A 17,497-nucleotide genomic window follows, 5' to 3' on the forward strand; every position below is an offset into this window, starting at 1 on the left:
TAAATAGCATAATTTAATACTGTATCCATTTCAGTACATGTAGACTTTCATAACTAACACCGTCAATGAACTAAAGTGTTATTTAGATCTATCACATATTTAATAATTTATTTTGATAGTCTATGTTTGAGTAATTTTATTAAAATCAAACTATTGAAGTTGGTTTAACTAAATTTGCTTATTAATTTATTCTAATTCTAACGATTTTTACACAATTTGTCAAATTAAGGAAGTTTAACATTATATGCATGTACCTGTGTATTATACTATTTAATACAAATAACATTTAATGTTGTCAACGAACTGTTTTGTGACTATACTATTATATTACATTGGTGTACATTTGTGGGCTTGGTTAAATAATTTACCTAACCAATATAGATTACCTACTTATAGAATCTACCTTGCCCAACAATAGCATAATTTAATACTGTATCCATTTCATAACTAACACCGTCAATGAACTAAAGTGTTATTTAAATCTATCAAATATTTAAAAACAATAGGCTTTTCACAGTAGCTAACTTACCTATAAACAGTAATATTTAATAACACACTGACAATAATAGAGCCGGCGATGAACCAAAGCGTTAATATAATTACCAAAATATGCTTTTTCTGGTAAATTTGGGTAGGTATTTGATTATCACAAATGTATAGACTACTCATAGAACCTAAATTATTTATCAACAATAATATTTAATGTTTTATCCGTCCCATGAATGACATTCATACAGCCGTTGATAAATAAAACTGTCCATATTATTACCAAAAAATATTCTACTACTGGTGTAATTTAGTAACTATTTAATTACCACAAATGAATAAAAACTACATTGCCTATAAGTAATGATATTTAATAATGCATCCGTAGCAGTACATACTCACTTTTACTAAATTATTAACATTACCACCAAAATATTCTTTTCATGGTATAACCGAGTAGTTATTTAACCAATTTAAACATAAAAACCCTAAAGAGATTACATATACACAGATACTACGGTTGTCGATTAACCACCGTCGTAGACTACTCATAACACCTATCGACAGCAATTAATATTAAACACCTTATACATAGCATCATATGATTACGTTCTTTGAGCCGTCGACGAACAAAAGTGTAAATAAATATTACATATTATTATATCACATGTAGTCGCACCTTTTATGTGCTGTGTTAAATATTTGGCTACTAACCGAGTAGCCGTTTTTGTAATAATTTAAAAAAAGTAGGAACACTCAAACACCGTCGACATGAGCTTAAAATAAGGATTTCGAACGGACAAAAGACAGAATTAAACGTATTTAAAACAATATTTATTGAATCAATCAAAAACAGTATAATATTTATTATTATCAGTACAATAGGTAGGTACCGCACGTCTACGGGTTCGAAAATAAGTATACTACGCGAAAAAAGAGCAGTCGGTGGTCTTAAAGACGAAAAAGATCGAAAAAAAAAAACGATAAAAACGAAAGTCGGCCGCGTTTTCGAGTGAAAACCGATTTTAAAAGAAACGCACTTGAATTAAACGTAAAAAAAGGCGACGGAAAAGGGCGTAAAAGCAGAAAAATCGAGTAAAAAGTCGAAAAAATGAGCGTAAAACGTTTCGAAAAATCTAAAACACGATATCTGTGACTGATGAGTGATACGATAACTGAAAAATCGTGATAGCTCGGCCGCCGCCGCGAGGAAGTAACGCGATTGGCCGGTCTTAAGAAACCCATGGAAGAAAAACGTAATTCTTCCATGGGTTGCTTAGAGCGATATATATAGGGATTCACGTTTTATATATATAGACTAGCCCTCCGTGCTAGTATATATAGGGATTCACGTTTTATTATATAAGATTTTTCCGAAAAATTCATCTGAAAAACGAAAATTTTAATTGTATTGTTATTTGTAATGTTTTATGACATTATAATAGAAAACAAATAAAGTGATAGAGCACACACCTTTCAATGTGAGGCACATAAATAATAAGAGTATTTTTGCAAAGCTCTCAAATATGCACATAGTAATAAAGTATAATATATATAATATAGGTAATATATGACTATATCTCACGAACCCATCAACGAAAAATATAAATGGTAACGCGTAAATTCATAATAAAAATGGTTTTATTAATTCATGATATTTTTAGTATAGTTACCATTTGAAAATCAAAAGTTGATAGTTGTTTCACAAATAGAATATAAGGTTAAAAAAACAAAAATATTATAGTTTTAGAAAAATTCATAAAAAGTTAATACTTTTCTAGATAATTAGTGTACCCACTTAAATAAATCACCATTAATATTATTAATAAACACCCACGACAATAATTTAAACATTTTCGTTAGCACTAGTGAAAACCACTGTATTCAAACGCATGAAATACCTCTATGTCCTATTTTTTTAATTGTATTATTAATAAACATTGTATATAATATATTTTTTGCAGCGGAAATAAGTAAGTTTATTTATAAACATATGAATATAGTATAGTATAATTTATGTAAAATATTTTATAAATTAATTAATTATGATGGATTACAGTAAGAATAAGTATGTATTGTTCAATAATTTTATTTTTTGTGGAAAGTATTTTTTTTTTTTAAGTTTTGGATTCTGATGGGAGAAGTATCAGTTACAATAATAAGTTTTTTTGTATTTCATGTTTCGAAACAGTAAATATGCTTCTATTTGCATTTTGTACCTGTAATAAAGATTTTTAGCAGAAAATTTGATCAATTTTTGTTGATTGGCTTTTAAAATAAAAAATGACTACAAATAATTCAAAATATTTAGGATGAATTTATAAAACAACGAAAATGTTTTAGTTATTAAAGTGATTTTTTTTTATATTTTAATTTTTAAAACAGTAATCTGTTATACAATGAGTTTTTCTGACTGAAATAAGATTAGATGGTAATAATATGGAATGAGGATGTTGGGTGAATTAATAGTCAACTGATACTATTCAGTTAAAAAAATATGAACTATAGACATTTGAATATTTAATCTAATATATTATTTTAATCGATATTTCAACTTGTTATAGCTATTTCAAAATCCATCTATTTTATTTTGTAACGATGAAAGTTATGATTTAAACGATTTAATTTCAGTTCTTGTTTATATAAATATTTGGTGAAGATTTCAAATCTCTACATTAATTTATTTTGCAAACTTTAAGTATTTAACAAAAAAATATAATTGTTTTTTTCGAAAACTTTCTTTATTAACTATATGTATACGTGTCACTATCACCATCTACCCTCAACGTTGAAGATCATATACCGTTTAGTATTTCATAAAAGTTTACTATTACATAAGCTTACATAATATATGTTCATAATAGTGTACATTACATAGAAAAATACATACAAAACAAAAACTCTTTGTTAAATAAATACCTTTATATTTATCTACAGAATTTGAAAAGTATTGCCAATCATTGAAAAACTAATCAAAAAAATATCTGTCCTTATAAAAAGCATTTTTAATATAAACTGGCACCTAACACAAAATCTTAAATTTAAACAATTAACTATTAAATCAAATTTCATAAATACCTAAATATAAAATCTAAATGATTTTTTTTTTATTATAATGTTTTCCTGATAGTCGAAATCATCTAAACTTAGGTGTAAAGAATTAATTATTTTTTAACATTTTTAAATTAGATCGCAATTATGGTATAAATAGTTAAAACTAAGATTTAAAATATACTGAATAGGATAAAATTGTGAAACATTAACAGATAATAAACATAATAAAATAGAAAACAATATTTCCATAACACAATAGTAGATAAAGGATTTAGGACTTCGTGTGGACGGCCACGTTGGAGTCTACGACTGTTTTGACGGGTGAATCGCTGAACTTGAAGTTCTGTGGACCAGTTGCTTTTCTTAATTCGTTAAATAAGCTTACCGATAATTATTTTATGTAGTTTTTGATAATTGGTATTTTTAAATCTGTGTGCAGTGCTTAATTTCGGACAAACCATGGGGCAATAAGAATTACACGTAGGACTTTTGATTGTAATACTTGCATTTTGTGTATTCTAAATGATAAAGTACCTACATTCGAAATTTACTATACAGTAGTGTGATTAATACATTTTGTTTTGTTTTTGTCGATAACTAAAAAAAGAAGCTTTCATTATTTGGGAGGACATATTCAAAATTAAATATTTTTTCGATTCCAGTTAATGTAAATTTATCTCTTACATAGGAATAAAATTGTGTAGGTTCATCAACAGTTTCTAAATTATAAAAATAATTTCCAACTATATATTTAAAACATGATCATTTATAATGAACTATAACTTATTAATTGTTATACCTAATATTAGTAACAACGGAATTAAAATATATTTTTCTAGTTGACGTAGGTAAGTAATTCTTATTTAGTTGCACTATACTGCACTATTATTTTCATAATTTTATTTGCGTATAAAAATTAATATTCGTTTGCTTTGAACCAAAAAATATTAAATAATCTGTTGATTAAATTTTACTTTTTATATATTATATTGCAACACATATACTAACAAGGTCCTTCTCAAGGCTATCATAATACCTATATATAACAAAATCTCAGGGATCGAAACCGGTTTCTGACAAATTGGTTAAAATTGGTTAGAACCACGGTTTTTTCAATATTGAGCACCGTAACAGTAACTGACACCAAAAGTTTCAAAACACCAGTTAAAAAACCGTAACTGAAAACCAAGATCTTCAAAAAACCGTTTACAAAACCTAAACCGAAATCATAGAATTGAAAACCGTTCTTGATCCGCTCTTGAAAAACCGATTAAAATTTAAAACTAATATCGGTTTCTTCGAATTTTATAAAGTTAATTCCATTATTTATAATTCTAGTTAAATCGAGTATTTCCTACGAAGAAAATAATATAATGTTTAAATTTATCAATTAAACTCCCGATGCTATTAGTTACTCAGTATTACGAAATATTAATTGATAATACGATTATTGTTCTATTTATATTTTATAATATTAATTTATAACTATATTTATTGGTTCAATATTAAATTCAAATATGACAATTATTGTTATCTTGTTTGCCCCAATGCGGCACGTCTGTGTTGTTTCCATTTGTTAGTAATAGCTTATGAGTAATAATAGAAAAAGTATAAAATAAAATATTACATTTTAAAATTTAAAAATGGTTCACGTGCCTAAAGTTTGTACACACCAAATGGCAAATAAAACATAATAAATATAGTAATAATATTGTAACATACCTATTCAATTATACCATTGATTATAAATACTATAGATGGCTCACTGGTCGGTTTTTCGGTGGCGCGATAATAACATAGAACAGTAGGTTATAATAATCGGGTGCCGCTAGAGGGCACTGCGGACGCTTGGATAGTTAGATCGGATAACGTTGTAAACGCTAGTTGTCACGTCGTCTGGCAGGTGTAGGCATACTGCATAGCGTATTCAGGAGAGGCGCATCAGTTCATAATCGACTCCCAATATTATAACTATTATATTAATTTTACATTAGTTCGATCATTATAGTAATACCGTAGGTCGTAGAGTATACGTTCGACATTCGTTTACTCGAGATCCGTTGGGTCGTCACTGGTTTACAGGTTTTCCAATACAATGATACAGTATAGGTAATAACCAATAGGTTATCAAAATTGACAGTAATTGACATTATATATTTTAACTGTATTACTTTTTAAATAATAGCTAAATGATAAAGGTGACTAATAATAAACTTAAAATAATAAAATTTCCACTGATTGTCTGCCTAAACAAATTAACTAATAATTGTTGTAATAAATATTCAGTATGATATTATAATTAACAATCTAAATAGAAGTTCTTCTAGGATAAAAAAAAAAAAAACATAAAAACTTGAATTTAATAAAAAATTATTAATTGACAACATTTTATAATATTATACATCACAAAAGTCAAAAATAACAAATTATTTATGATAATTACTTATTTTGAAAAACGCGTAATTTTGCAATATTTTGGGCATGTTTTTTAAAATTGTTTAAAAATCAAAGTTCGAAAAAGTAGCTCAATGAAATACAAATAATGATTGTAGCATGTTGAGTTTTGTAAATCGGAATACCTGATATTGATTTTCTGAAGCGCTTTTTTCTTTTAGTTGGCCTAAGACATTTTTTTCAGTTTTAATGTGTGTGTGTGTACTTTGTTGAAAAAATATCAAAACACATTTTTGAAATATTTATAAGTTTTTCCGATGGTGCTTTGAGACCCTGCATTGGCCCAATGTAGTCGTACATCTTGTACATAATTAAAAGCTGTTGTGCGTTGTTCAAATCATGATTTGGTTTTACTAAATATGATTGGCAATCTGTGCACATAAATTTAACTAAACATTTTTTCGTCAAGTATCCGGAAAAATAAACTTCTGAACAAGTTTCTAAAAGAGATTTATTTTGACTTGCAAACGAAGAGTCTGTAGAATCAGCATCTATATCTGTAGTTTCACTTTCTACGTCTTCAGGTGGTTTAACTATTTCCATTTGAGTATCTACTTAAATATCTTTTAATACATCGACGTTTATAAACTCATTAGTATCCGGCTCACAGTTAGTTGTTGTAGAACATTTCATTAAACTGAATGAATAAATATGTCCAAAACAGCAACGAAAGGTTCTCACTGTAGGATTTTTATTGTATCTGTAAAAATATAGATTATACCATTGATTATAAAATCAATGACTATACTTAGCCTAAAATATATACTGAACAGTTTAAATTGAAATGTGTGCGTACAAAATTTAGGTAAAATATGTTAAAATAGTGTAGGTACATAAAAAACTGTTCATTATAAATTAAAACCATACAATTTAACGAAAATTGGATTTGTCATGAAATACGAGTAAGAAGTAAGAACATTTTTTTGGAATGGTTGGAAATTAGTATTTAGAATAAAAAAATTCTGAAATCATTGAAATAATTGTTAACATACCCATGTTTCTGACGCATTATTGAAAAAAAATTTTCCAAAGCATCTTAAGTTAGCCTATTTGTTAGTAAAAAGAATTCTTTTTCCGGTTGATGACTAATCATATCCAATTTTTCTGAACTATAAAGTTCGAAATACGCAGTTATGGTCCAAACAATTCCTGTGAAACAAAGTGGTATACTAATTTTTTTTGATTTGTTACATATCTTCTCTGTTTTTTTAAAAATGGACCGAGATTTTTCTGAATTTGAAAAATAGTTGAATTTTTTTCACACATTGGTTTTCTATTTGGATTTGGTTCAAATAAATTTTTACTGTTACATGAATCGAACATATCATTGACTATGTCAATAAATTCAGCTGTATTAATTGCAGTATTTGACTTAAGTTCCCCAGTCGATACGCATGTTTTAATTGCTGCAGAAACTGATTTGCTTAAAAGTTGTACGGCTAATTTACAGGACATTTTTTGAAACGAATTTGGAGACAAGTGTGTTTAGCTGTGATAGCCAGTTTAAATAAATATGGTTGTATCCTAACTATTTCACTGGTAATTAATAATTAATACTTGAATGTAGTGCAAAATATAGAAATAAAACAAACAATATTTTATTAGTGGACTGTATAAATTTATTGCATATAAGTAGGAAAATATGATGTACACGAGAACACCTAACCGAATAATGCACGGTTTACAAATTGCGTTACATTAGCGTGGCGTGAAAAGGCTCGGTAACGACACACGTACGCTTACTGGTCTTAACGGTAAACGGTTCGTGAGCGAACGCGACGATGGCCCGCCGACAACGTCGGCGCATGCGTAACCGGCACCGGTTTATAACTCGAATTTGAAATGACTAGCGCCCTCTAGTCGGACTTGGTCCGAAAATCTTCCCCCGCTTTGAAAGGATGCTTTCAAAGTAGACATTTCTCGGTCAGACCGTATCACTGTGCGTTTACATGTTATAACAATATATATACTAAAATTCATATAAAAAGATAACAGAAATAGTAATGAACGAACAAAAAAAAATATATGTACATTTTGGGAAATGACGGAAGATGGAACAAGGAAGGAAAGTTAGTTAAGCGTTGTCAGTAGGTAGTTTGACCAACTTTACGACCGGGCATTTCAGTATCCCTTCCACTGTCTTGAAGGTGGCTACACGAACCACCTGGTCAGCAGCAGGGTGGACGTCGATGACTCGACCAAGTTGCCTCATCAACGGAGGTCGAGAAGGTGAATTTATGACGATGACATCTCCGACACCGAGACTGGGATTTTGATGGAACCATTTTTTTCTACTTTGCAACGTATGGAGATACTCCCGAATCCATCGTTTCCAGAAGGACTGAAGAGTGAAGGGCTTGTCTAACTAATTGCCACCGCTTGAGGCGATTCTGAGGAATATCACTGATATCATGTTCGGGAATCGCCAGTATAGGTTTTCCGATCAGAAAATGTCCTGGCGTTAGCACAGATAAATCGTTCGGATCGATCGACATGGTGACTAATTGCCGAGAATTGAGTACACCTTCAATACGTGTGATTACTGTCATTAACTCTTCCAAAGTATACACCTGATTACCTACTACCTTTTTTAGATGTAACTTGGTACTCTTGATAGCAGCCTCTCCAATACCGCCAAAGTGCGGAGCTGCAGGCGGGTTGAACCTCCATTGACATGGAACTCAGGCATGAAGTGCTTCCTTCGTTGCTGCATCGTGGAATAATGTCTTGAGTTGTTTCGCTGCGCCAACGTAATTAGTTCCACAGTCGGAATAAATCTGCACCGGAATCCCTCGTCGAGCTACAAATCGATCGAAAGACGCTAGGAATGCCTCTGTCGTCAAATCTGTGACAACCTTCAGGTGCACAGCCTTGGTAGATAGGCATACGAATAACCCAAGATATGCCTTGTGCGTCTTTGAGTTACGGCGTTGACTCTCCTTAATGGTGAACGTACCTCCGTAATCCATTCCCACGTTGGCAAATGGTCGGCATTGTTGGACCCTTGTTGATGGTAAATCCACGATAAATAGTTGGGGTGCTGCGGCCTTGTATCTAATACACACTGTACACTTGAATATTATTTGACGAATGGCAGCGCGAATCGAGACGATCCAGAAACGGCGTTGAATTAACGAAGCTATTAAGCGCGTTCCACCATGTAAAGTATTATGATGGTAATGATGGACAATAAGCTGAGCAAGGTGAGACGATTTCGACAACAAAATAGGGTGTTTGGCGTCGGTGCTCAAGTCAGAATGCTGCAAACGACCGCCTACTCTAATGATACCATGAGCGTCGACGAAGGGTGCAAGCTGAGCGATGGAACTCTGGGTGACGATAGAATTTGACGTTACTAGTTGGTGGTACAAATCTGAATAATATAACCTTTGTGTATACATTGTTACCTTCATCAATACTCTCTCGTACTCTTGCCAAGTGATTGGTCCACTCACAACCGTGCGTTGTCGAGCCTTGTCAGCGAACCACAGGCAGTATGCTAACACCCATTGCATCTTGCGCAGCACGGAAAAACGTTGGATCAAGCTAGCATCAACCTGTCGGGTTAAAAGTACATTTTTTGATGGGCGTTTATATTCAGGAAGCTCTTCAGGATTTATACTTGATGTAGTTACCACCGGCCATTGAAATTCCGGGTAATGAAGGAATTTCGGTCCATGTAAAAATGATTACGCTACCAAAGCATCTGGTAGCAACCCTCGTGATGCCGGGTCAGCTGGATTTTCCGAAGTACCATCGTGTGCCCATTCGCACTGGGGCACGAGGTCTCGTATTTTAAATACACGGTTAGTGACGAATATTTTAAATAGCCTCTGTTCGGCTGTGAGCCAAGATAAAACAATGGTTGAATCTGTCCATGCCCGGACACGCGTAATCATGACTTTGTCCCTTAAGGTTTTCAAACGTAGAGACAGTAGACGCGACAACAGGAGCGCGGCACAAAGCTCCAACCGAGGTATGATTAACGACATATCCTCTGATGATGACTTCAGTGGTGCAACCTTTGTTTTACACGCTAGAAAATACACTCTGACATTACTATCCTGATCTACCACTCGCAAATACACTGTTGTTGCGTATCCAACCTGAGACGCGTCAGCGAATCCTAATAATTGTATATCTTGACTATTAACTACTGCAACGTGTCGTGGCAACGACAAGCATGCTAAGTCAGAAAGTTTGTCGATGAAACTTTGCCACATCGACGTCAGACCTATCCCAATCTAATTTATCCATCCATAATTTCTGCATTAAACACTTCACCCAGAAAAACATCGAACCCAACGCGCCGATTGGATCATAAAAACGAGCAACAGTTGATAATACTGACCGTTTTGTAGGATTAACTTGATCTATCATCGAATGACAGCCGAATGTGTCAAGTACAGGGTCCCAATGAACTCCTAAAACCTTGACTGCCTGTTCCTTGGTTGGCTCTATCCACGGTGTCACAGCCAGCCCGGTCTTCAATTTCGATAGTGTTCAAGATCTCGGGACAATTGCTAGCCCATTTTTTCAGGCTAAATCCACCTCGATTTAGCAAGCCCATGATTTGAATTTTTGCCTCTAAAATGTCTTCCAAAGTGTCAGCGCCAACAAAAATATCATCCACATATGTGTCAGCTAATAGGACATCCTTGACGAGCGAAAAATCAGGTCCATCCTCCAGATTGAGCTGTTGAAGGCATCAAATCGCTAAAAACGGAGCCGAGCTTACACCATATGTGACTGTACACAACTCATATTCCTGCACTTTGTCACTAGGCGAATATTGCGCTATACTATGTGCTGATAAACTCTATCTTGTTCATGTAGACATATTTTCCGATACATTTTAGTTATGTCGGCAGTAAAAACAAATAAAAAGCGCAACAAGACATCACCGATTTCAGTCTGAAGCTTTGGTCCAGTCACCAAGCAGTCTTTTAATGAGACTCCGGATGAAGACGTAGCTGAGGCGTCGAACACCACACGAATCTTCAATTCTTCATTACAACGTTTGACTACTGGGTGATGTGGTATGAAATATTTGCCTGGCTCAGTCGCTACCTTCATGTGTCCTAACGCTCTATAATCATCCATGAAGGCCCGGTAGGCAGTATACAATGCTGAATCCTTCTCAAGACGACGTTCTAAATTATACAAAATCGGTTAAGAGCTGAAGTTCTGGATGACCCTAAAACGACCGACTTCTTATCTTGACATCCGATGTCAGTTGTATCTGGGGAACATACTATCGTTCGAAATGGTAAACCAACATAAAATCGACCGGTGGCGTCTCGTTTCGTGGTTCTAACAAACCAACCTTCACATTGCTTGTCTTGTGTAGCTGGCATCGTACACTCTGTGGGCTCCTCTACTGTCCAAAAACGCTGCATCAACTCTTGTTGCCGCGACACATTGTTGTTTTGACTATTATGCGATATGCAATATAGGACGGCGGCGACGATCAGTCTTTATCTCTCTCCCTCTTCCTCGTCCTCATCTAACCGTTACTCGTTAGGTATGTGATTTATAATCACCTTTATAAAATATTAATTATTATCGTTGTCGCCATATCGTCTTTGTTTTTATATCATCTGTTTTAATGTTTGTTGTGATTACGCGGCCAACGCCTTTGTTATTATTCTTAAATTTTTTTTTTTTTTGTTACCAATAAGTGTTGTTATACTCATCTACGTACCTATTACTTATTTTTTAATTGTAAAAAAAAGTGCTGTATAATTGGTCCGTGTGGTCGTGTTAATCGTTTTTCTGCTATTGGAGCAACGCGGAATTGTCTGTTTGTTGCCACTGCGGCAATACATGTATATTACATTTTCACCTGTTTATTATATAATAATATCACATATTTATCAAATTATCGCCGACCGAGTCAGTACGACACGGAACCGTTGCATCGTGTTTATTATTATAATAAAGCACCATCATTACCAACATTTACGTGAGTTTTATTGTATTTGTGGTTGTGTATTACTGTCGAGTACTCGTCGACACCAGCTAGTCATTGAGACATCGCTGGACGGGGCTCTTCCATCGCCGAGACCGGGGTTGGTGCCATCATTGATTGCGTAAGACCGCCAGCACCCTCCGTGGTGTGTGAGAGGTCGCTAGGGTCTTCGAGTTCATTCGCCGTCGGCTGTCGTTCATTGCAGCCATCACCCACATCGTCATCATAATCGTAGGTTTAAGTTTAGATTTTAAGTATTTGGCCGATTTATGTGAGCTTGGTGGTCATTGCACCAGACCGATTCCGACCACCAAGACATCCCCCCTGTACATTAACTAAACTCATCTTCCTTATTCCCGTGCATAAATTTAACTTCCTTGGTCCAGTAATTTTAAGTCTTTGGTCCCCTCCTATCGTCGTCGTCGTCGTCTGGTTGCCTACCCGGTCACTTTAAGGCAGTGCACATTGAGTTGCATACCCCGTCGACTATAAGGCAGTGCACATTAAGTTGCCCATGTCAACCATCCCAGGAGAACGTCATCACAACCTATAACATTTACATATCACTCATATCAGTTACATTTCATCGTAGCAAGCCCAAGTGGCATCAACTCTTCAATCGGAGAGGTTGTACTAATTGACAGGGATGTAAGAAGAGTATGTGTATTATTTTTTTGTAACGCGCCAATTATGACCCAACCTAATGTATTCATCGCTGATGGTAAGCCCTCGGTATGTATAACGTCAGCTCTAGATTGAATGACGGACGGATATAAGTCTTCTCCAATCAACATATCTACTGGCACCGGGTGATCAAATCGGGGGTCGGCAAAGACAAGATGCCGATAGCAATCTCGTATCTCAGCTGGCAAAACCCTGTTAGGCATTGATGACATAATTCGAGGTAAAACTATGACATTTGTTACTTGAAACACTGGAACGTCGGATTGTACAGAAAAAAAATTAAAATTAGTTTGACCTTTAACAGTATTGACCGGTTGTTTGGAAAGTCCGATGACCTCAACAGGAAACTTCCTACGGGTCAAACCTAACCGGTTGACACAATCCACTGTCATTGCAGACACCTGCGACCCACTGTCTAATACTGCCCTGACTTCTTGTAGAACTCCTGTATTGTCCCAAACCCTGACTACAACAGTACCCAACAAAACAGTGGTTTCAGTATGTGTAACTCCCGAAAACTGTGTTGCATTACAACTTGTGGTGGCTCGTTCGGAGTTGTCATTTGTCTTATCGGTGCTCGATTTTGTAGTATCATCTGTCAAATGTAGTAATGTACTATGCTTACTCGAACACGTACGACACGTAAAAGACGTAGGACACGCATTGCTCATATGCCCACTATTCAAACAAATAAAACATAATTGATTTTTATTGACAAAATCACGACGACTGGTAATTGCTAGTTTTCGGAATCCAAAACACTTGTAAATTGCATGTGGGTGTCCACAAAACAAACACTTTTTTGACTTGGTGGGGGCAACCGCGGCTAACGATGTCTTCTCAGACCTCTTGCCCTGGATCTTCTTAGTAGTTGTCTTCCCTACGGTCTTTTCATTATTTTCCACACAATTAATGCTCAAACTGCTGCCAACGTTTTCCAAAACGTTACATCGTTGTGATGCGAACTCTAATAATGAGTTCAAATCAGGTATTTCATTTTTCGCAACAGTAGCCTCAAATAATCGTCGTGTCATGGGATCAATAACGTGTGAACCAATGTAGAACAGTATAAAACCAGCCAAGTCTCCGACTCCAAGAGCTTGTACAGCTGATACATTTTCCCGAAAGGTGTTGACGAATAATGAAAGTGATGCAGGGGATTCCTTTGTTAACGGCGCGAATGTAAATAATTTTTCAATGTGGGCAGTGACCAATAAGCGTTTATTGTCATATCGATTTTTAAGCGCGTTCCAAGCAATAGAATAATAATTGTCAACTGTAAGTGGCACTGCTTTTACTATTGTTAACGCTGGACCTAATAAGTAAAACAATAGGTAATGGAAACGCTCAATATCTTCGTAATGTTTGTTGTCATGCACCAAAGATGTAAACATATCACGGAAGGATCACCATTCAATAATATTACCATCAAATTTAGGAATCTCAATTCTTGGTAAAATCAATGATTGCGCAGAAGACTGATTCCTATCATTGCACGGAGTGGGCATCGAAGTATTCTGTTTTAATTTTGCTACAATGGCATTGATCTGGTTACACATCGATTGCATCGTTTCGGTGACGTTCTCATCCACCTTCACGAACTGGCCAACTTCATCGGTCCCCGCGAGTGTTGAAAGAATATGTTTTTGTTCATTATTGAAATCAGTGACAAGTTGACCTAATGACATAACTCGCGCTTCTAATGTGGGACGATTTTCAGAATTGATTACCGCATCCTTAGCAATTTACTTAATATTTTATTAATTGATCGTAACGCGACGTCTCTTGCGGCACGCGCGAGCGTTAGCTCGATCCTTTTTTGTTCATTGTGGATTTGTTGCTGGTTTTTTCTCGTCATCGTATAAGTGATGTAGTACCTAAACACCTAACAACGCAAAACCAACAACCAAGAAAAGAAACACAAAGATTCTAATAGGATAAAGAAATAATAATAATATATGGCAGCAAATAATGCAATAATTAATACATATTATAATAGGTACTGTTTGTGCAAACGAGCCTTTTAACAAGGTTGTCGTCGGTCACACGGTCCTCCGGAGCCTGGTGGGAAATAGGTAACACCTTGTAATAATAACTGACAGTGATTTTATAGTTACAACACAATCGATATATTTTACATATATATAATAAACAACAAAATAAGGGGACGGGGAACACCGCTCTGAGGGAGCACTCAATGTCGGGCGGAACTGCCAGTGACTTCGCTGAACTGCTGGTGGATCGTTGATTGAAGGCGGAACGGCTATATCTCGGAACTGAAGACTTCAAGAACACGTGAGTGACGGGAAGCACCGGAACGTCTCACACGCGGATCAACGTCGAGTTGTATACCGGAACGTTAGATAATAACTTCGGTCGAGAGCTCGATGAGGACGACGGATAAATCGATCGGATTTATAATATGCTAATATAGCAATAGCAAAAGAGCAGTAATTTAGTAGTGTGCGCACACTTTTGGCAAGATGGCCGTTAACACGAGAGCACGTGAATAATATGCAACGGCGAACGGAACAGAACCACACACAACAACACGTAAAACAACCGCGACTACCGTTGGCGGCGGCGTACGCGTCGTTGCCCGGACCAGGGCGACGGACACGTCAGTGCTGCCAACAACGCGAGTGACCGAGCGCGGTCAGTTATCATACCCATGTCCAAGACCGGCGGTAATCAATTTTGGACAAAAGGATCGAACATACTCCCCCTTGCAAGTACCCGTTTCCTTGCAAAGCGAGTTCGATTTTTCGGAGCTGAAAGGTGGGCTATTGAGCCGGTGTACGGAGCAGTAAAAACGGAGCGGTTTAAGTTAAACAATTTAACCGTTTAACGGAGCAGCTTGAACAGTTGAGCGGAGCAGCTTGAGCAGTGGTAGAACGGAGCAGTCGAGCAGAGCAGTTGAACGGAGCAGTTAAACATGGATTGAACAGCGCAGTGGAATTGAGCGGTTGAGCAGATGAGCGGAGCAGCTACCAACAGAGCGATGAACGGGATTTCACAAAGGGACAACATTGGTCGTTGACCATTACAATATTAATAGATCAATTAATATAACAAACAATAAATATTAAATATTAAATAAACATAGAATAATACATATGTCTGAGCATGAGCATAGGAACGATCGTTAATTATCACAAAGTCCAATAGGAACTATAACATTATATTTTTTTTTTCATCTATACAACATAATATATAAAAACAACCATTGCTCATTAAACAATCTTAATACCTAAAAAACTAACATCTACTACTACCAAGATCCCGGAAGCCGAGCAGCCGACGAGACCCATGGTAGCAGAGGTGATGGAACCACCGATGAGCAACAACACCACGAACATAGTCATAGCAAAATAGGTATATAAGGTGTAAATAAGAATGGATTCAACAATTTTGTCTATGGATCAGTAGGCAAAGGCACCAGCTTCACCACTGGTCTAGTAAGTATTCCTTGACTAGTGAGGACTTTGGCCACACGTACTATTTGGTCTGGTCCCGGGTACACTTCAACAATTCTACCTAAGGGCCAGGAGAGGGGCGGAGCATCACCAGTTTTCACTACCACCATAGTGCCGACTTTCAAGTTATCACCTGACTTGACCCACTTTCCACGAGCTTGAAGAGTGTTTAAGTATTCTTGCGACCAACGTCGCCAGAACCAACGGAACGACTGCTGGATAAGCTTCCAGCGGGTCTGGACTGACCTTTGCGAATCGGGACTCTCCGATTCTGGTATCGCCAACAACGGTCTACCAATCAGGAAATGGCCCGGAGTCAAACATTCCAGGTCATTCGGATCAGAAGACGCAGGAACAAGCGGACGAGAATTCAAAGCAGCTTCTACCCTACACAGTACAGTAGAAAACTCCTCTAACGTCCAAATCTGAGACGCCATCGTACGTAAAAGCAACGACTTAGCAGACTTCACGGCGGCCTCCCAAACCCCACCAAAATGGGGAGCACCAGGGGGATTGAAATGCCACTCGCACGGCACATGACCTGAGATCTTATCTCTTTGGTCTGGGTGGTTGATCAACCGACGTAACTGTTTTGCTGCACCAACAAAATTAGTGCCACAGTCCGAATATATTGAAGAAGGTAGGCCACGACGAGCAACGAACCTATCTAACGTCAACAAAAACGCATCTGTCGACAGAGCAGTAACTGACTCCAAATGTACCGCCTTGGTAGTCATGCACACAAAAACAGCAATATATACCTTACATATACGAGCCTTACGGAGACTTAGCTCTTTCATCTGCAGAGGTCCCGCATAGTCAACGCCAACAACAGAGAACGGATGAGCTTCCTGAACTCGGAACCCCGGCAGATCTGCCATCGGAGGTTGAGGGTGGACTGTTGCTACTCGCACGCAGACTGTACATTTTCGGATCACGCGATGGACAATCAAACGAATGTTAACAATCCAGAATCGTCTCGATATTATTGCCGTAAGTAACCGAGGACTAGCATGACAGGCATAACGATGCCAGTGTCTAGCAATGAGCATTGCAAGGTGCGATTCTTTGGGTATCAAAATAGGATGAACTCTACGCTGAGACAAATTAGAATTATTAAGCCGACCTCCTACACGGATTACTCCAACAGAGTCTATGAAAGGGGAAAGTCGAGCCAACGACCTATGTTTGATCTCTTCACCGTTAGTTAAGCATTCGACCAATTCACGCAAGAAGTTCACCTGTGCACATTTGACAACAGCAATCAAGGCAGCGTCTAACTCCGATTGTTGCAGAAAACCAGTTTGGACATCTTTCCTTTGACATCTGAACACGAAACGACGTAATCGAGCTACTACTCGAATCATGTTAT

General features: G+C 36.3%; 3 protein-coding genes across 3 annotated transcripts; all 3 read right to left on the reverse strand.

Annotated features, from left to right (window-relative positions):
- Positions 1–8,675: 8,675 nt before the first annotated feature.
- LOC107172118 (uncharacterized) lies at positions 8,676–10,217 on the reverse strand. The gene is made up of 2 exons (XM_015522393.2): positions 9,693–10,217; positions 8,676–9,551 (listed from the first exon to the last, which is right to left on the reverse strand). The coding sequence occupies exons 1-2, from the start codon at positions 10,215–10,217 to the stop codon at positions 8,676–8,678; spliced, it is 1,401 nt and encodes a 466-aa protein (XP_015377879.2).
- Positions 10,218–12,537: 2,320 nt separating this feature from the next.
- LOC107172117 (uncharacterized) lies at positions 12,538–16,014 on the reverse strand. Its single transcript, XM_089223165.1, has 3 exons — positions 15,913–16,014; positions 14,076–14,385; positions 12,538–13,964 (listed from the first exon to the last, which is right to left on the reverse strand). Exons 1-3 carry the CDS (start codon positions 16,012–16,014, stop codon positions 12,538–12,540), a joined length of 1,839 nt encoding a protein of 612 aa, XP_089079291.1.
- On the reverse strand, positions 15,888–17,492 carry LOC149056745 (uncharacterized). The gene has a single exon (XM_089223166.1). It carries the CDS (start codon positions 17,490–17,492, stop codon positions 16,065–16,067), a length of 1,428 nt encoding a protein of 475 aa, XP_089079292.1. The 3' UTR covers positions 15,888–16,064.
- Positions 17,493–17,497: the final 5 nt, after the last annotated feature.

This window comes from Diuraphis noxia, unplaced genomic scaffold, assembly GCF_037042655.1.
Source record: "Diuraphis noxia isolate RWA-SAM2 unplaced genomic scaffold, SU_Dnox_SAM2 contig0003, whole genome shotgun sequence".
Lineage (NCBI taxonomy): Eukaryota > Metazoa > Arthropoda > Insecta > Hemiptera > Aphididae > Diuraphis > Diuraphis noxia.